At 49.6% G+C, this 20,601-nt stretch overlaps 1 protein-coding gene across 8 annotated transcripts in view; it reads left to right on the top strand.

Moving 5' to 3' along the window:
- atg9b (autophagy related 9B) overlaps positions 1 to 17,138 on the top strand; it is an 87,898-nt gene extending 70,760 nt beyond the window's left edge. For 6 of the 8 annotated variants that reach the window (XM_069922659.1, XM_069922662.1, XM_069922657.1 and 3 more), the window contains 7 exons: positions 2,231 to 2,410; positions 5,385 to 5,630; positions 6,964 to 7,196; positions 8,482 to 8,572; positions 12,674 to 12,758; positions 14,133 to 14,263; positions 14,902 to 17,138. In XM_069922659.1, coding sequence (XP_069778760.1) covers positions 2,231 to 2,410; positions 5,385 to 5,630; positions 6,964 to 7,196; positions 8,482 to 8,572; positions 12,674 to 12,758; positions 14,133 to 14,263; positions 14,902 to 14,907 — 972 coding nt within the window. In that variant the 3' untranslated portion in view covers positions 14,908 to 17,138. Of the gene's footprint in view, positions 1 to 2,230; positions 2,411 to 5,384; positions 5,631 to 6,963; positions 7,197 to 8,481; positions 8,573 to 12,673; positions 12,759 to 13,688; positions 13,777 to 14,132; positions 14,264 to 14,901 lie in introns of those variants that run through there. The other 2 variants (XR_011352607.1, XM_069922663.1) reach the window with 2 other exon arrangements.
- Positions 17,139 to 20,601: the final 3,463 nt, after the last annotated feature.

Genomic DNA, 20,601 nt, shown 5'->3' on the forward strand with positions numbered 1-20,601 from the left:
CGACTGTCCGCTGCCTGGATCCATGCATTGCCATCTTAGCCAGGCCCACTACCAGACCGATAAGGACAACCCTCGACCGACCCTCCCTTCTCCATACCAGGTGCCCAAAGCCCAGGAGCGTGGGGCTGAAATCCACCTAAAACTTGAGGAGCAACCCCTTCAAGCCCGCGAGCAGGGACTGCACCCTCGCACACTCCAAGTCTCTGTGAAACACGATCTCAACCAAGTCACTGAGGTGACAGACGGCTGGTGAGTCCGTGAATCAACTCATGACTAGACCAACCGCCTTCACATTTTGTAGGCAAATCACGGATTTCCCCTCCATTTTCACACTCGCTGTAACGCCCGGGGTCCCAACACTCCCCACCATTGCATCTGTGCATTTTCCATCTGTGATAGTTGGGGACAAGTATCACGACCACATTCCCATCTTCAAGTGATGAGAAAGAATTTGTGGTCACAGGGGTCGTTGAAGTCGCTGGCCCAGCGCGACTCCTGTAGGGCCCAGGTCTTACGGAAGACAGGTCTGGCATATTTACGTAAAATAAACAGATGAGACTACTGTATAAAATAATCGTCCACAGCAGGAGAGAGCAAGTCTCATCCTGACTGAAGTTGTGATAACTCAATCTTCTGCAGAGCATCCCGTATTCCCCACGTAGAGACGAGAGTCTGAGATGTGAGTTCCTTACCCAGACAATGAGATAGAAGAGCGATGAACAGAAATCCCCGGATGTTTTGTGAACCGGCTCCTTGACAATCTGCCAAATCCTCCCGAACTCCTCGAAGGTGAAGAGTTCAAGATGCCTTTAAAAACTCACTACTGAGCTAATCAGTGATGAACCAGCGGTGGAGTCACCGATGTTAAACTTTCAATGAGGAAATTAGACAGAAGATAGTAGTTGTGCAGTGGAGTTTAATCCACCCTGGCAAACTGCCAGCTGATGGCTGGAACTGTGGAGTTGGAGACAGCAGAACTTTACTCACAAGCAGCAGACTTGTTCTGAACAAGAGGTTTGCCCGAGTTCTCCCACACCTCGCCAACAAATCCTTTCCATTCAAATCCCATTTCAGCCAGTTCACCATGATCCTGCACTGCCCCTCCCACAGTGTGACCCACCACCAGTACTGCCCCTCCCACAGTTTGACCCCTCTCAGTACTCCCCCTCCCACAGTGTGACCCACCCCCAGTACTGCCCCTCCCACAGTATGACCCACCCATAGTACTGCCCCTCCCACAGTATGACCCACCCATAGTACTGCCCCTCCCACAGTTTGACCCCTCTCAGTACTCCCCCTCCCACAGTGTGACCCACCCCCAGTACTGCCCCTCCCACTGTGTGACCCACCCCCAGTACTGCCCCTCCCACAGTGTGACCCCTCTCAGAACTCCCCCTCCCACAGTGTGACCCACCTCCAGTACTCCCCCTCCCACAGTGTGATCCACCCCCAGTACTGCCCCTCCCATGTCTGACCCACCCCCAGTACTGCCCCTCCCACAGTGTGACCCACCCCCAGTACTGCCCCTCCCACAGTGTGACCCCTCTCAGTACTCCCCCTCTCACAGTGTGACCCACCCCCAGTACTGCCCCTCCCACAGTGTGACCCCTCTTAGTACTCGCTACCCCTCACAATGTGACCCCCACCCCCAGTACTGCCTCTGTGGCAGTGTGGTGCCTCCTCACTATCTGTTACTCTCCCCTTGGAGACACTCATTTGCATTCTGTGCCAGGTGGAGATGAATCCAGCCCTTCCCTCATTCCCACATTGATGGGGATGGCTGGAGCTTTGACCCATTTGCCAACACATTGGAAACAGTCACAGTGCATTGGGACCTCAGCTGGTGAACGAGGCCTAGTTCTCCAGGTGACCTGTTACCTTGCTCCGGACAGAGTGCCCGTCCTTGTAGCCTCGTGGTGTGTTTGGTGAGAGGGGCCTGAGAAGAGGTCTGGGCTGCCTATGGAATCACACTGCAGGACTCTCCAACCAGCTGAAGTGGTGAATGCAGGCTCAATTTTGAGATTTAAGGAAAGTTTGACATGTTCATGGTATGGAGAGCTATGGACTGAGTGCAGGTCAGTTGGACAGACTAGAAGGGCTGAAGGGCTTGTTTTCTTTGCTATAGTGCTCTATAGTTTGAACCTGGGTGTGCAGGCATGAAGAGTGGGGCTAGACTCACTTAATGATCCTGGGTATAACTGACCTTCCATGGCCCATCCTGTGTTTTCAGGTGTTCATTCTGGAGGAGTTGCTGAGTCCCATCATCACTCCGTTTGTGCTGATCTTTTCCTTGCGTCCCAAGTCCCTGGAGATCATTGACTTCTTCCGGAACTTCTCCGTGGAAGTGGTCGGAGTTGGGGACATCTGCTCCTTTGCCCAAATGGATGTCCGAAAGCATGGCAATCCAATGGTACATGGAGCGTGCAGCGTGGGACAGTGTGCAGACCCAAATTAACCCCCCACTCTACTAAACTCTGCTGCTCTCAGCAGCTCTGCCTCCAATATTCTTGGAGAGTGGCTAACCAGAATGGAGGTGCCTGTGTATAAAAAAAAAATCTAGCTGGCACAGTTCAATGTTTCAACTGGGGTTTGGCAGCTTTTATGAATGGTCCCAGGGTTAGATTGATTTGGAAACATTCCCTAGGTTGAGTTGATTTGAAGACAGTCCCTGGGTTGAGTGGATTTGGAGACAATCCCTGGGTTTGGGTGGATTTGGAGACAATCCCTGGGTTTGGGTGGATTTGGAGATGGTCCTTGGGTTGGGTGGTTTTCAGAGATGGTCCCAAGGTTGGGTGGCTTTGGAGACAGTCCTTGGGTTGGGGATGGCTTTGGAGATGGTCCCTAGTTTGGTGGTGGCTTTGGAGATGATCCCTAGTTTGGTGGTGGTTTTGGAGGCGGACCCTGGATTGGGGGTAGATTTGGAGATGCTCCCTGGATAGGGAATGGTTTTCAGAGATGGTCCCTGGGTTGGAAGCGGTCCCTAGGTCAGACGTGGGTTTGGACACATCCCCCAGTTGGCCTTGGTTTTGGAGACAGTCCCTGGGTTGGGGGTGGTTTTGGGATGGTTCCTGGGTCAGGCGTGGATTTGGAGACAGTCCCTGAGTTGGCCGTGATTTTGGACTGTCCCTGGATTTGGGGTGGATTTGGAGATAATCCCTGGGTCAGGCATGGGTTTGGGGATGGTCCCTGGGTCGGGTGTGGGTTTGGTGACGGTCCCTGAGTGGAACTGGTTTTGGAGACGGTCACTGGGTGGGGGTGGTTTTGGAGATGGTCCCTGGGTGGGGGTGGTTTTGGAGATGGTTCCTGGGTCGGGCATGGGTTTGGAGACAGCCCCTGTGTAGGGGTGGTTTTGAAGACGGTCTCTGGGTCGGGCGTGGGTTTGAGACCATCCCTGTGTGGGGCTGGTTTTGGAGTTAAGTAATGTGATGTGAGGTAGAATATTGAACACGACAGCACAGTACAGGCCCTTTGGCCCTCGATGTTATGCCGACCTATATACATACCAAAGAAAAAAACAATCCACCCTATTCTGTAACCGTCCATTTATGTGCCTGTTTCAGAGTCTCTTAAATAACCTCAATGTTTCAAACACTACCACCATCCCTGGCAAGGCATTCCAGGCATCCACAACTCACTGTGTAAAAACTTACCCTTGACATCTCCCCTAAACTTCCCTCACTTCACTTTGCACACACGTCCTCTGGTGTTTGCTGATTCTGCCCTGAGAAACAGGTGCCGGCTGTCCACCTTATCTATCCCTCTCATAACCTTGTAGACCTCTATCAAGTCTCCTCTCATCCTTCTACACTCCAAAGTGAAAAGTCCCAGCTCTGCTAACCTTGCCTCATAAGACTTGTTTCCCAATCCAGGCAACATCCTGGTAAATCTCTGCACCCTCTCCATGGCTTCCACATCCTTCCTATAATGAGTTGACCAAACTGAAAACAATACTAAGTGGGGTCTCACCAGAGATTTGTAGATTTGTAACATGACCTCTCTACTCCTGAACTCAATCCCCTATTAATGAAGCCCAGCATCCCATAGGCCTTCATAACTATCCTATCAACTTTCGTAGCATCCTTAAGAGGTCTATAGATTTGGACCCCAAGGTCATTTTGCTGCTCCACACTGTTAAGTAAACGACCATTCACCCTGTACTCAGCCTTCTTGTTTGACCTTCCAAAATGAATCACCTCATACTTTTTAAATTAGATTAGATTCAACTTTATTGTCATTGTGCCAAGTACAAATGCAAAGGCAATGAAATACAACTAGTATCTAACTGGAGTACAAAGAATAGTGCTATTTACAAGTAACTGAACAAGAACAAGCGCTCCAAAAAACAAATAACTACAAAAATATTGACAGTATCTGGATTGAACTCCATCTGCCACTTTTCTGCCCAACTCTGCATCCTGTCTAGATCCTCTTGTAACTTTTGACAAACTTCAGCTCCATCTACAACTCCTCCAACTTTTGTGTTATCTGCAAACTTCCTGACCCATCTTCTGTCTCTTCATCCAGGTCCTTTATAAAAATCTCAAAGAGCAGGGGTCCCAGAACAGATCCCTGCGACACTCCACTAGTCACCAACCTCCAGGCAGATACTTTCCTTCCACTACTACTCTCTGCTTTCTACCTGCAAGCCAATTTTTTATCCCCACAGCCTCATGATCTGGTGCCTCATGATCTGGTGCCTCATGACTTTCTGGATGAGTCTCTCGTTGGGGACCGAGTCAAAGGCTTTGCTAAGATCCACATAGACCACATCTACTGCCCAACCCTCATCAATTTCTTCTGTTACCTCCTCAAAAATCTGAATTACACTCTTGAGGTACGACCTTTCCTTGACAAAGCCATGGTGACTATCCTTTAGTTGACTGGACTCCTCCAAATGCTGTCTCAAATAGTTTTCTCACCAAGGACATAAGACTCGCCAGTCTATAATTCCCAGGATTCTCCCTGTTACCTTTTTTAAACAAGTTAGTTTTATTTGGTAGGTTGCCACCACATTGAGGGCCAAAGGCCCTGATCAGTGCTGTAATGTTCTATGTTTAAAACTTTCTCCTGTCCTCTTTTTGCCCTCCTGATTTCTCTCTCACAAGCACTCCTACATCTTATTCTCCTCAAAGAACTTTCCAGATTCCAGCTGCCTCTACCTTGCCCATGCCTCACCCGTTTCCTGACCAGAGCCTCACTATCCCTGGTGAAGCAGGGTTTGGAGATCCTGCCAGCACTGTCATTTGCTCCAACAGGGACATGCCGGCCTTGCAATCTCCCTGTCTCGCTTTTCCAAGCCTCTCCCAATAAGCCTGTCATGTTAACATCTCTTGCCATTGATGCCATATCTACCTCTGGAGCTGATTGTCTCCTCTTGTCCACAGTGGCTCTCGGAAGGCCAGACTGAGGCCTCGGTTTACCAGCAAGCAGAGAATGGGAAGACGGAACTCTCCCTCATGCACTTTACCATCACCAACCCTCAGTGGCACCCGCCGCAGGGCAGCTCGGTCTTCATCAGCCACCTGAAGGAGAAGGTGCAGTATGATGCGGCCTGTGGGCCTCCTGCCCAGCACCTCCTCTCCGACACGCCACTCTGCAACTCTCTGCTCTCCAACGAGTCTGCCAACATTGTAAGTGTCACAGTACTGCCTGCGATTGTCAGAGTCTCAGTCCTGGAAGGGGCCTGAATAAAGAGGCGCAGCTGTAGAGTTCCAAAGTACAAGCAGAAATTTTTAATTTAGATGTGCTGCACAGTAACAGGTTCTCCCGTCCCCCACAAGCCTGTGCCTGTCCAAATTAGTCTACAACCCCCATAAGTTTTAAAGAGTGAGAGAAAACAGGATTTCAAGGTCTGAGTTACAGGGAAAGGTTGTGCAGACTGGGGCTTTTTTACTCTGGAGCGTAGAAGATTGAGAGGGGACTTGATAGAGGTGTTTAAGATTTTAAAAGGGACAGACAGTAAATGTGGATAGGCTTTTTCAATTAAGAAAGGGGGAGATTCAAACTAGAGGACATGGTTTAAGATTGAAGGGGGAAAATTATGAGGGGAAGATGAGGGGAAATTTCTTTACGCAAAGGGTGGTGGGGATGTGGAATGAGCTTCCGGCAGACGTGGTCGAGGCGGGATCATTGGTTACATTTAAGGAAAGACTGGATCGTTACATGGATAGGAGGGGAATAGAGGGGTATGGACCGGGTGCTGGTCAGTGGGACTAGGAGGGTGGGGATTTGCTACGGCATGGACTAGTAGGGCCGAACTGGCCTGTTCTGTGCTGTAAGTGGTTATATGGTTATAACGGGGGACAATGTTGCATCGGTTCAGCGTTGTATTGGTGCTGCGTGCCTGGGGTTTAGTGTTGCATTGGTGCTGCGTGCCTGGGGGGGTTAGTGTTGCATTGGTGCTGTGTGGCGGGGGTCAGTGCTGCATGCTGTAGGTCAGTATTGTGTCAGTGCTGTGTGCCGGGGACATTGTTGCGTCGTTGACGCATGCTGGGAGTCGGTGTTGAATGCTGGAGGTCGGTGCTGTATGCAGGGGTCAGCGTTGTGTTGGCGCTACGTGGTGAGGTTGGTACTGCGTGCTGGAAGTCAGCACTGCATCTGTGCCGTGTGCTGGAGGTCAACATTGCGTCGGTGCTGCATGCGAGAGGTTAGCATTGTGTCAGTGCCTGGGATCAGCACTGTGTTGGTGCTGTGTGCCAGAAGTCAGCGTCAAGTCAGTGCCGGGGGTCAGTGCTACATCGGTGCTGTGTGCCAGAGGTTAGTGTTGAGTCAGTGCTGCATGCCAGAGGTTGGTGTTATATTGGTGCTGGGGGTCAGCGCTATGTCGGTGCTGCATGCCAGAGGTTAGCATCATGTCAGTGCTAGGGGCCAGTGCTACATGCTGGAGGTCAGCGTCGTGTCAGTCCCGTGTATAGGGGAAGGACCTGTGGGTGTGCATTGATCACTGTGCCCTTCTCCCTGCAGCCAGAGAACCTGATCATGAGCGTACTGACGCACTCGGCCCTGCTCAGCTCGCCATTCACCAGTAGGGACAGGGCCCTGGTGCAGCCCTGCAGCACAGCTTCCGCTGCTGCCAGTGTGCTGGCCTCGCTGCCCCTCTCTCATCACCCAACTCGGACCAGGTCCCACACCCTCCTGCTGGAGAATGGTGCCGAGAGTTCACTGTACCGCAGTGACAGGACCATCATTGAAGAGAGGTGGGTGATTCCATGGAACACAGGCAGAATTCTGTCTGCAGACGCTGTGATTGTACGACCACACATCTTACCCTCTACTCCTCGCTTCGCCTTCCTTCATGCTGGAGGTCGGTGCTGTACGCCTTCATGTCTCCCTCCCCACCAATCACCTCTTGGCATCCACCCCTGTGACCACAGAAGATGCTCCACCTGCCCACACCTCCTCCCTCACCACCATCCAGGGTCCCAAACAATCCTTCCAAGTGAAGCAACACTTCACTTGTGAATCTGCGGGGGTCATCTACTGCATCCGGTCCTCCCGCTGTGGTTTCCTCTACATTGGAGAGACCGGACGTAGACTGGGAGAATGCTTCGTTGAGCACCTTGGCTCCGTCCGCCACAATAGCATAGATCTCCCAGTGGCCCCCCATTTCAATCTCCTGCCCCATTCTCTTGCTGACGTGTGTGGCCATGACTGAGATCACCCACTAATTGGAGGAAAAACACCTCATATTCCATCTGGGCAGTCTCCAACCAGATGGCACTGCCTTCTCCAGTTAGCCTCCCTCCCCATCTTTCCCTGTGTCTCCTTTCCTCAAGCACTCTCTCTCTCTCTCTCTCTCTCTCTCTCTCTCTCTCTCTCTCTCTCTCTCTCTCTCTTCCTCTTCCCTTTTCTCTCTGTCTCCCTTCCCCCAGCCCTGCTCTCACAGAACACCCCCCCACTCTCCTCAGTCAATCCTCTCCTGTCCTAATCATATCCAGATCACATCTTTTGACTTTTGGTCTATACTCTTCCCTCTGCCCATTCGAGGAGCACTGAACGAAGTGGTGACTCTCTGTTTGCCTTAAGATAGACAAAAGTTAGAGAATTTCATGTATGTTACATTCCAAATGTAGTATTATGTGATAATAATGGAACCTTTACACCTTCACATTCTTCCCTACTCCCTGGTCTTTTAATTCAGATGCCTGCCTGCTTTAAACATAAATCCTGAAGAAGGGCTCAGGCCCAAAACGTTGGTCGTGTATCTTTACCTTCTATGGACACTGCAAGACCTGCTGAATTCCTCTAGCATTTCTGCAGATGAGAGGTCTGGAGCAAAGCGCACTCTGCTGGAGTGTCGGGGGTGGGGGTGGGGGATAAACAAATGGTCGACCTTTTGGGTCGGAACCCTTCACTGACCACACACTGCTCCAGTGATAATATCGGAACAGATCCAGGGAAATTATCTAAAAAATGAAGCGTTAGAACGTGTGATTAGTTTACGGTTGCTGGACAGTTCATTGTCTTTCTCTTTGTTTTCAGCATGACAGACAGTGCTGGCTCTGGCAGATCACAACTTCTCGCTAACTTTGCTTCCACAGAAATGAGTCTGCACGCCATCTACATGCATGAGGTAATGACTTATAGTGCACAGAGGGTTTGATCTAGTTCCCTCAGTGGTGCCATCTCAAACACTCCCTCCACACCACCCCTCCCACGGTGACAGAACTCCCTCCGCACCAGCATTCCCACGGTGACAGAACTCCCTCCGCACCACTCCTCCCACGGTGACAGAACTCCCTCCGCACCTCCCCTCCCACGGTGACAGAACTCCCTCCGCACCTCCCCTCCCACGGTGACAGAACTCCCTCCGCACCTCCCCTCCCACGGTGACAGAACTCCCTCCGCACCTCCCCTCCCACGGTGACAGAACTCCCTCCGCACCTCCCCTCCCACGGTGACAGAACTCCCTCCGCACCACCCCTCCCACGGTGACAGAACTCCCAACGCACCACCCTTCCCACAGTGACAGAACTCCCTCCGTACCACCCCTCCCACGGTGACAGAACTCCCTCCGCACCACTCCTCCCACGGTGACAGAACTCCCTCCGCACCACTCCTCCCACGGTGACAGAACTCCCTCCGCACCTCCCCTCCCACGGTGACAGAACTCCCTCCGCACCACTCCTCCCACGGTGACAGAACTCCCAACGCACCACCCTTCCCACAGTGACAGAACTCCCTCCGTACCACCCCTCCCACGGTGACAGAACTCCCTCCGCACCAGCCCTCTCACGGTGACAGAACTCCCTCCACACCGCTCCTCCCACGGTGATAGAACTCCCTCCGCACCACCCCTCCCACAGTGACAGAACTCCCTCCGCACCTCCCCTCCCACGGTGACAGAACTCTCTCTGTACCTCCCCTCCCACAGTGATAGAACTGCCTCAGTACTGCACTTTAACCTTGGCACCATCCTACTAGACCTTGAGTTCCTGTCCTGTATTACTTGATACTCCACCAACCACTTTGGTGTCATTGGCGAACGTCAGAACGTTACCTGGCTCTGCCGTTGTCGGAGGTTGAATGTAAGGGGACACTATTCAGTAATTGGCAGGACCCTTGGGAGCAATGATTATGCAGAGGGATGTTCACATACAAGTCCATTGCTCTGTGAGTGACAACACCAGTACATTGAGTGGCACGAATGTTGGTTGAGGAGCAAGTAGTATTGAGGAAGCGGAGGCTGCAGAAGGACTTGGACAGATTAGGAGAATGGGCAGAGAAGCAGCAAATTAAATATAATGTGGACTTTTGGAGGAAGTCAGGGGAACATGACCCAGTCCTCATTGAGGGCTCAGTAGTGGAGAGGGTCAAGAACTTCAAATTCCTGGGTGTCAACATCTCTGAGGATCTGTCCTGGACCCTCCATCTTGATGCATTCACAAAGAAGCCTCACCAGTGGCCGTACTTCGTGAGATTTCTGAGATGGTTCAGTATGTCACTGAAGACTCTCGAAAGCTTCTCCAAGTATAATGTAGAGACCATTCTGGCTGGTTGCATTATTGCCTGGTATGGAGGAGCTAACTCTCAGGACACTCTGGAGGGTTGTTAACTCGGCCTGTGACATCACAGGCACCAGACTTCACCCCATCGAGGACACCTACATCAGGCAGAGTCTTAAAAAAGCAGCCTCTATCCTCAAAGACCCTACCACCTGTGCCCTCTTCACTCTGCTGCCATTGGGAAACAGGTACAGGAGCCTGAAGATGAGCACCCAGCGGCACAAGGACAGGTTCTTCCCCACTGCCAAGAGATTCCTGACTAATCAAAAACACTACCTTACTTTAAAATATGAACGTTTTCTCCTAATGAAGTTGCTGCAAAACACCGAATTTCATGAATCGTTGATGACAATGAATTCTGATTCTGATAATGTCAAAAAGTTTTCTACCAATGCAATTTGGTCGAAAAAAAATAAACAGGCAGACTCGTGCAGGAGCCTGAAGGTAAACCTGCAGGTTGAGTCAGTGGTGAAGAAGGCAAATGCGAGGCTGGTTTTCATTTCAAGGGGAATAGAAGATAAGAGCAGGGATGTGATGTTGGGGTTTATAAGGCCCTAGTGAGGCCCTACTTGGAGGATTGTGGGCAGTTTTGGGCTCCTCATTTAAGAAAGGATCTGCTGACGGGAGGTTCACAAAGATGATTCCAGGAATGAAAAGGTTATCATATGAGGAGCGTTTGACAGCTCTTGGCCTGTACCCCTTGGAATTTAGGAGAATGAGGGGAATCTCAATGAAACATTTTGAATGTTGTAGGCATGGACAGAATAGATGTAGAAAGGTTGTTTCCCACGGTGGGAGAGTCTGGGACAAGAGGGCACAACTTCAGGATTGAAGGGCATCCACATAGAACAGGTACGGAGGAGTTTCTTCAGCCAGAAGTTGATAAATCTGTGGAATTTGTTGCCACAGGCAGTTGTGGAGTCCAGGTCATTGGTTTACTTAAGCCAGAGAGTGATAGGTTCTTGATTAGCCAGGGCATCAAAGGTTCTAGGGAGAAGACTGGGCAGTGGGGAGAATGGATCAGCTCATGATTGAATGGTGGTGCAGACTCGATGGGCTGAATGTCCTATTCCTGCTCCTATGTCTTATGATCTTGTATTTGCCTTCACCAGTTGGGGCTTTGAGTGTTTAAGTTGGGTGTTGCACATGTGCAAACCTTGGTCAGGCCACATGTGGAGTTCAGGTCACTGCATGACAGGAACGGATGGGGAGGAGGCTTTGGAGAGGGTGCAGAAGCGGTTCACCGGGTTGTTTCCTGGACTGGAAGGTATGAGCTGTGAGGAGAGGTTGGACCTCTCTGGAGTGTTGGAGGCTTGAAACAGTTTATCAAATAATGAGAGGCATTGTTAGGGTGATATTCCCAGGATAGAAATGTCAAGTACTGGAAAGCATAAGTTTACATTGAAGGAGAAGAAATTCAAAAGTAATTTGCAAAGTATTTTTTTTACTAAGGGTGTTGGGTGCCTGCAGACGCAGGAACAGGCTGGGAATGGAGGGCTACGGACCATGAGCAGGCAAATTGCTTTTGAGGGATGTCATGGTCAACAAGTACAAGATGGGCTGAAGAGACTGTTCCTGAGCTGTTTGGTGTTCCAATGTGACGCTGCAAGAACTTGCTGACACTGGACTGAAGCGTTATGAGGAACGGAGGAGTTTCTTCTGTTCAAACAGTTTAAGACGTGACCTCAGCTCAAAGCTGTAACGCAACCACCTTCCCCAGCAATAGTCAGATTTCAGATTTATTGTCAGAGTACATATATGAGATCACATACAACCCTGAGATTCCTTTTTCCTGCGGTCATGGCAGAATTACCAATAATTAGTAGTGCAAAAATAAACTGTAGACGGCTGTTAAACTTAAATATAAAGTGTGTGATAACTCAACTTTATTCACTTTGTAAAGGAGGTGCTCTGTAACGTGAGAAGACCTGTTGTTACTTTCAACAGGGTCTTTCTGCAAGAAAGCCCATAGGCAGATGGGAACACCCCTTTTTATATGGTTTAGCTTTCCATTCTAAACCTGTTCATGACTATTCACATGACCTGTAATCTGCAGACTTCAGCAAAACGTCCAGCATGAGTTTCAAGAGCAAAGCGGCCTTGCTTCTCATGTCTTGCACCTTTGCTACTAAAAGAAAACAATTTCTTTAACAGACTCTAGTATTTTCCCTTAAAAAATATTCTTTTTAAGCCTTTTCTTGCTGCTGGAATTTATAGAAAGGAAAGAAGCTGGTGGTACTATAGGAAAACAAGAGGGGGAGTTTTAGCATGGGACAATTAGCATGGGAACTGGCCCCTTGGGCCCACGAGCCAGGGCCACCCAATTAACCTACAACTCATTTTGAAGGGAGGGTGGGAGGAAGCCCATGGGGAGAATGTACAAACTCCTTACAAACGGTGCTGGATTTGAACTCCGGCCACTGGTGATGTAACAGTGCTGCGGTGACTGCCACGCTTACCGTGCTGCCGAGTTAGTCCAGGGAGGCGGAGATTGAGGTTGTGGTAAGGGGCAGAGAGGGAAGGGTTTGGGGCAGCAACAGGAGGATTTGGTGGGGAGACAACACCGGAGGTGGGGGGGGGGTGAATGGATGGCAGTGCACCACTAGTGGGGGTAACAGTGGCCTTTCTTGTGACAGTGTTTGAATCCTCCTTCTGCTTCTCTCCCGCAGCTCCACCAGCAGACAGTTCAGCCGCAACAGATGAGGTCCGTGTCCGAAATCCCCAGCTCAATTACTGAGCAGTCCACTGCTCCAGGTACCTCGCCACAAAATGGTTTGGCACAGACAAGAAGTGCTGTAGTGTTCTATGGTTCTATCTCACCATACCAAGGGCCAGACCACCAACATGTCTCAGGACTAAACTGAGCAAGAGCAGAGGATGTAGTTCAGACAAAGCCGGGGTCAGGCCCAGAGTGGGAGGAAGGAGTGGCTGGGAAATTCAGCAGAGAGGGCAGGCCAGAGGTGGGTCATGTGGTGTGGCAGGACATGGGCAGGCAGGATGTAGGGGAGATCCAGCAAGATGAAGACCGACACAAACCTAGCAGAGGCTGGAATTCCATTGCTGGAGAAACTGAGTGTGTCAGGCAGCATCCGTGGAGGGAAATGGTCAGTCAACATTTCTGGTCAGGGCACTTTATTGAGACTGAAATCGGAAGAGGTGGTATCTAGCACATCAAAGGGGAAAATGGAGGGAGTGGGAATAAATGAGAGGGGCAAAGAGATGATGTAATTGGACAACAGGTGGGAGAGGAGAAGTGGTAAGGGGAGAGACCCCAGGAAGATGGGGAGAAAGGTAACAATGGGAGCAGGTAAAGTCGGGATGGAAACAGATGAAGGTGGGGTTCCATCGAGTTAGAAAGGTCAATGTTTGTGCCAGCAGGTGTCAGTGAATTGTTGTTCCTCAGGTTTAGGGTTAGATTGAGGACAGATCAGTATGGGAAGGGGGAGAGGAATTGAAGTGGTCAGCTACCAAGAGTTCCAGCTGCAACCCACAGAGCATAGGTCACTCAATCTACATCTGAGCATAGGTCACTCAATCTACATCTGAACACAAGAAATAGGAGCAGGACGTCAAGCCTGCTCTGCCATTCAATATGATCGTGGCTGATCTCCACCTCCCTGCCCTTTTCCCATATATCATAATTCCCACATTGTAAAAATCTATTCAACCTTGCCTTAAATACAGAGCGCTCTGGCTGAGGAGGTGGTCACAGTGGAGACTCTCACATTTGTAAAGTACCCAGACAAGCGCTTGAGTTGCTGGAGTGTAGAAGGTGAGGGATAGAGGGCTCCCTGCTTTTTCCCACCTGTAATCACCCATCTCCTGCAGACCCGTGCTCCTCCCCCTCCCCTCCACCCTGTTAATCAGCCATCTGTCCATTTCTTCCTATTCCTGATGACGGGTTTCAGCTTGAAACATTGCGTATCCATGGAGGCTGTCTGTCCTACTGAGTTCCTCCAGCATTAGTGTGGCCAGGTCCTCGATGGACAGCAGGAGGGTGGTGGGCTGGGGTTGTTCACTTGAAGCAAGAGATTGAGCAGAGATTGATGGGGGCAGGGAGGATGGTTTGAGTGGGTGTGAGATTGGAGTTTGCGATGCCTGCTGATCCATGTCATTGTCTGCTCTCAGTGCCTCGGTTAGGTTCACCTGAAACACTGGCAGCCCATTCGCAGCTCCCACTTGGAGGTTGGACAGAGGAGGCAAGCGGAGAGGTTCCTGACGGTGATCGCTGGGACTCTGAACCTGAAGTGCCTTCTCAGGTAGACGAGCCTTTTAAATATTCCAATCACTTCTCACCTCACTGGGGGACGGGTCCCACACACACTGACCCTCACTGGGGGATGGGTCCCACACACACTGACCCTCCCTAGGGGATGGGTCCCACACACACTGACCCTCACTGTGGGATGGGACCCACACACACTGACCCTTCTGGGGGACGTATCCCACACACATTGACCACTGGGGGGATGGGGCTCACAGACTGACCCTCACTGGAGGATGGGTCCCACACACACTGACCCTCCCTGGGGAGACGGGTCCCACACACACTGACCCTCCCTGGGGGATGGGTCCCACACACACTGACCCTCACTGTGGGATGGGACCCACACACACTGACCCTCACTGTGGGATGGGACTCACACACACTGACCCTTCTGGGGGATGGATCCCACACACATTGACCACTGGGGGGAAGGGGCTCACAGACTGACCCTCACTGGGGAGACGGGTCCCACACACACTGATCCTCACTGGGGATGGCGCACATACTGACTCCCACTGGTGGGGGGGGGGGATTGGTCACATAATGGTATAGTTCGGTTACACATTAACTCTTCCTTCCACCTCTCCAGGGCTCCACTCTCACTCTCCATTGGTTTGTTCCCTTGCTCAGGTTTAAGGAATGTCACAGGACTGACCCAGTGGCCTTACCACGTTCCATCCCTGCACCACCTCCTTGAGGCCCACGGTTGGTGATTGGAGAAGTTTCCCTGGGCCTCCGTTGACTATTGAAAGGTTTGACGTCTTCCAGAACCTGTAGCTGTGCTCTGCTGCCCATGGCCTTCCCTGCAGGGTGCAGAGTGCCCCAGTGCCCCTCCTGCCCAACACTGGCATTGTTACAGAGAAGGAATGGGGCGTTTTCTTCTGGCCCGAGTCCATTAGGAGGAGGGACGGTGACTGTGCTAGGGCAGCAGGGACCAGTGTGGGGTCTGGAGGGGAGTTACTGAGTGTAGAAAGGTGAACATGAATCAAAATGATGGGTCATTGACTGCCCCAGACCTCCTACCAAATGCTCCAACCCTGCCCTGGATCGGACTTGCCCTTTTTTCCAACCCTGCCCTTGGAGCAGCATGGATTCATTGGAAATTGTGTCCCAGTGTGGGGGGGGGGGGCAGGTTACGGTTTGTGTGTGTGGCTGAGAAGGGTCTGCTGGATTTTCCCACCACCTCTTCCCCTCACACTGCTTCTGACAGACCACTCTCACCTGGCCTTCCCCTACATTGCCTTTGGGCAGCAGTGTCTTTCAGCTATCAATGATCCAAGCACCATGCAAAACATACTCCTGGCTTTCCTGCAGAGGTTCACTGGGGTCAGATCAGGAGCAAGGACACAGGCTGGGAAATGCCTTCTGTGTTTGCAACCCACCCCTGGGACACTGAGTGACTGGCTGTGTCTGAGCTGGACCCCTTGATGAGGCCACACTCCACTGGGAGGCGATGGCCTCCATGAGACACAGGAGAACCCAAATCCAATCCAACACGAAGACAGGTACTGCAGGGAAAGAGGTCGTCCAATGCATGGAGTCTGTGCCAAATCTGTGTCAGAACCACCCACCCCCTTGTTGCACCCAATTTCTCGCCATCGAGTCCTTATCCAGTCCCTGTGAGGGTACTGAGTAAATACCCCTCGCAGGCAGACAGTTCCTGACCACATCAACCCACTGCGTCAAGAAACATCTCCTCATCTCTCACTGGTCCAGGACCCGTCTCACCGAATCTTCTGCTCTGGAAACAGGTTCTCCTTTGCGACTTGGAACACTTTGACTGAATCTGCCCAGACCTCTCAGTTGTGGTAATAAATTGTTTAGACTTGAATATTACAGACAGTATCAGTGTGGATCTGATGCGCAAAAACTCTTTAAATAATTGTGCAGTGGTCTCAACTCCAGCTCCCCCCTCCTCCCATCACTCTCAGAGACAAGCTCTCCAACTCGATCCGATGGAGATGGAGTTTCAGATACTGCGCCGTTTATGGGAATGTTAGATTTGTGTTCCATCAGTCAGGGACTCTGGACTCGCAGCTCCTGGGCCAGCCCAAGCAGGAATTGTCTCATCCAGTGGGGATTCCTCTGGAACCAATCACCAATGGAGAGATGATACCAGGGTGACAGGAAGTTCCCTTTTGCAGATGGTGTCATACACACGTGACTTTATCCTGGGAGAGTGTGACCCGACGAAGTTGGGGAAGCTTCACTCTGGGTCTGACCTCGGGAGTGTGTGATGGGGCTGTGTGGAGGGAGCTTCACTCTGGGTCTGACCCATGGAGTGTGTGATGGGACAGTGTGGAGGGAGCTTCACTCTGGGTCTGACCCATGGAGTGTGTGATGGGATGTTGTGGAGGGAGCTTAACTCTGGGTCTGACCCTGGGAGTGTGTGATGGGACAGTGTGGAGGGAGCTTCACTCTGGGTCTGACCCATGGAGTGTGTGATGGGATGTTGTGGAGGGAGCTTCACTCTGGGTCTGACCCTGGGAGTGTGTGGTGGAATAATGTGGAGGGAGTTTCACTCTGTATCTAACTCACCAGGTCTGATTTGGGAGTGTGTGGCAGGACAGTGCAGAGGGAACTTTGACAGCATGACTCATCTGTTCCTGTGGGTGTGTGACAGGAGAGCACAGAGGGAGCTTTACTCAGTATCTGTGTTGCTGCTGCCCTGAGTGTGTCTGTGTATCGGTGAGTGCAAATATAAGCATTATCTTTGATCACCAGTATTGACTGGCTGGAGGTGCTGTACCCATTGAATGAACTCATTTTATGATTTACAAATCAGCTGCTCAGTGCGATGATGTCCATTAATTTTGCAAAGTAATGACTGCTGAATAGGAAAGTTTTATTAAATATTTACAATTGAATCGCTGTTTTATCATTTCTTCTCAATTCCTGCAGACCTCATCACAAGCTGAGGGGTGTTTATATAGCTTTCAGAGCAAGGAAGAGTTCATGAAATTGGTCATATGTACATGTATGCGGGGCTGTTGGAGTTTATTGTCACGTATATAAAACACAAAAGCCTGCGAACACCGTGGTTGAAGTAAAAACACGACACTGGAGAAACTCAGCAGGTCATACACAGTCCTTTATAGAGCAAAGATAACGATACAGAACCAACATTTTGGGTTTGAGCCCTTCATCAAGGTATGAGTACAATATAGGAAGGCGCTGGGTTCAGGCTTGACCCAAAACATTGGTCGTGTATCTTTAACTTTGCTCTATAAAGTACACTGACCTGCTGAGTTTCTCCAGCATTGTGTTTTATTGTCATGTGTACTTATAAGCAGTGATAGATTGCCACATACCAACATACTGGAGTAACTCGGAGTCCATAGTAAGGAAAGGGTAACCAATATATTGGGCCTGAGCCCTTCGTCAAGGTTGTGTGCGTAGACCGGTGAGATATACCAGACATGGTACAACAAGCAGTATATCTGCTCCTATAGTGGGGAGCTCCCTCAGTATTGCTCCTCTCATGGTGGAGAGCTCCCTCAGTACTGCCACTCCTACAGTGGGGAGCTCCCTCAGTACTGTCCCTCCCAAGGTGGAGAGCTCCCTCAGTACTGCCACTCCTGCAGTACTGTACCTCCTACATTGGGGAGCTCCTTCAGTACTGCCCCATGGTAGAGCTCCCTCAGTACTGCCCCTCCCATGGTGGGAGCTCCCTCAGTACTGCCACTCCTGCAGTGGAGAGTTCCCTCAGTACTGTTCCTCCTACATTGGGGAGCTCCCTCAGAATTGTCTCTCCCTCGGTGGAGAGCTCCCTCAGTATTGCCCCTTCTGCAGTGGAGAGCTCCCTCAGTGCTGTTCCTCCTACAATGGGGAGCTCCCTCAGTACTGTCCCTCCCATGGTGGGGAGCTACCTCAGTACTGCCCTTCCCACGATAACGAGCTCCCTCAGTACTGCCCCTACCACAGAGGGGAGTTCTATCAGTACTGCCCCTCCCACAGTGGAGAACTACCTCAGTATCGCCCCTCTCATGGTGGGGAACTCCCTCAGTACTGCCCCTCCCACAGTGGGGAGCTCCCTCAGTACCATCCCTACCACAGAGAGGAGTTCTATCAGAACTGCCCCCCCACAGTGGAGAGCTCCCTCTGTACTGCCCCTCCCACAGTGGGGAGCTCCCTCTGTACTGCCCCTCCCGTGGTGGAGAGCTCCCTGAGTACTGCCCCTTTTATTGCCTTTTTTGTGGTAAATCAATACTGCCCCCTTATTTGTCATCGACTTAAGTTACAGGTTCTACATTAGTCGACAATTCAGGTGATTCACACAAAACATACATTACAAATTGGAACATGATTTCCTCCGTCGATACTGTCAATCCCTTTGGGGGGGACCAGGCATTCCCGGAGACCCTCCACACTGCCCGTGAGCACTGAGTGCTCCTTCTCCATGGGCACACAGAAGAGGGGCAGGCAGGCATCACACGATGCAGTGGAAATAGGAGGATGTGAGCCCAGGCGTTCCTCAGAAGAATTCAGTTAAACACCATAAAAAAGACGCTCAAAATTTCCTTTAAACTAGCTGAACATCTAGAGCAAGAGAGAGAAATGAAATCAAAGGAATACAGTTACTGACCAGAATTTAACCTTACTAGTGGAATCCATCTCAGCAACGGGACGTCGGCAAAACAGTTAAAAACACTTAAATTTGTCTTTAAACTAGCTGAACAACTAGAGCAAGAGGAAGAAACAAAGAACCAGGAAAAGAAATATAGTTACTCACCCTTGTGCATGACAAGGATTTGATTTATTAATGTAATTAAAATGAACATTTTACCTCACTTTTTTGTATATATTTTAATCTTTACCAATTTCCATTCCTAAAACTTATTTTAATTCATTGGATTCGATTATTTCTTCATATATATGGCAAGGTAAACAACCCCATATAAACAAGGCCTATCTTCAAAGGCCCAAAAGGAATGGGGGCTTATCTCTACCCAATTTTAGATTTTATTATTGAGCAGTTAATAGATGAAATGTATAATTGCTATTACATTTTGATATTTCAGGTGATCAACCCCTTGGGTAAAAATGGAACGGAGTTTTTCAAAACATTTAGTTCTGTTGGCAGTTTTAGTCTTATCCTTTTCAAAATGTACAGACAATCCTATGATAAAGAATGATCTTTTTCAACCTTTTATCTTGGATGCAGGTTTTAAGGAATGGGTTGGATTGGGAATAAAAAGTTTGAAGGATTTATGTATTTGAGGCAATTTTGCTTCATTTAAACAATTAGCAGTTAAATTCAACCTCCCCAAGAGTCATTTTTTTAGATATTACAAAATCAGCATTTTGTTCCGTCTAAATTCTCTAATTTTCCTTGAATTCCCAATACCAATGTTCTTGATTTATTTTTTGATTTAAGGTTTTCTCATGGTGGATCGGTAGGAATTATTTATAGTAATTCGATGGACCTAAGAAATATGATCAGGGCTGGGAATCAAGAATGAATGGGAACATAACTTGAATGCAGGAATTTCAGATGAAAGTTGGGATAACATGCTTGATATGATCCATAAAACTTCATTCCGTCCACAACATTGTTTAATACAATTTAAAGATGGACATAGAATACATATGATCTTGTTTTATCCTGACATTGATCCACTGTGAGACAAATGTAAAAGTTTTTGAGGCCTCCTGATTCATATGTTCTGGAGTGTCCAGAACTACAAGACTCTCAGGAACAATTCTTTAAAACTCGATCACAGATTCTTAGGAACCGAGTCCTTTTATTGCTTTGTTTGGTTATTCTCTAGAAGAGGGGATTTCCTTGAATTCAACTCAAAAAAGAATAGTGGCTTTTGCCAGACGGACAACTTGGATCAGATGGAAAGACAGCAGAGCACCAGCTCATATGTAACGAGTACAGGATGTCGTCTTGCTTGAGTTTGAGAAAAATTAGATTGAACGTTAAAGAGATCAAGGTTGAATTTGACAAGATTTGGACCCCATTCATGGACAATGATCATAATTTGATGACTTAGGCAGGGGTGCTCTGGGGTATCGTATCCGATGTCCGAGAGACGATACTCGATTCTTTACAAATTATTTGCTGGTGACCGTGTCTAGTGGGAGGGGGGGTAGATTAGTATGGTTTTTTTTTCTTTCCTCTTTTGTTCTTTTTGGGGTTTTTTATTGGTCTATTTAGATAATCACAATGTATATCTCAGTATTAGAAAACAAGGTGAAATTCCCATCAGAATATTTCACTTTTGGCGAGAATGTATAATTAACATGTGGGCTCATAATCTGTATTATATATAAGAGCTACATAATTAATTAATATCAGAACAATACATGTAATATTTCTCTATC

This window comes from Narcine bancroftii, chromosome 2 (genome assembly GCF_036971445.1).
Source record: "Narcine bancroftii isolate sNarBan1 chromosome 2, sNarBan1.hap1, whole genome shotgun sequence".
In the NCBI taxonomy this organism is placed as follows: Eukaryota; Metazoa; Chordata; class Chondrichthyes; order Torpediniformes; family Narcinidae; genus Narcine; species Narcine bancroftii.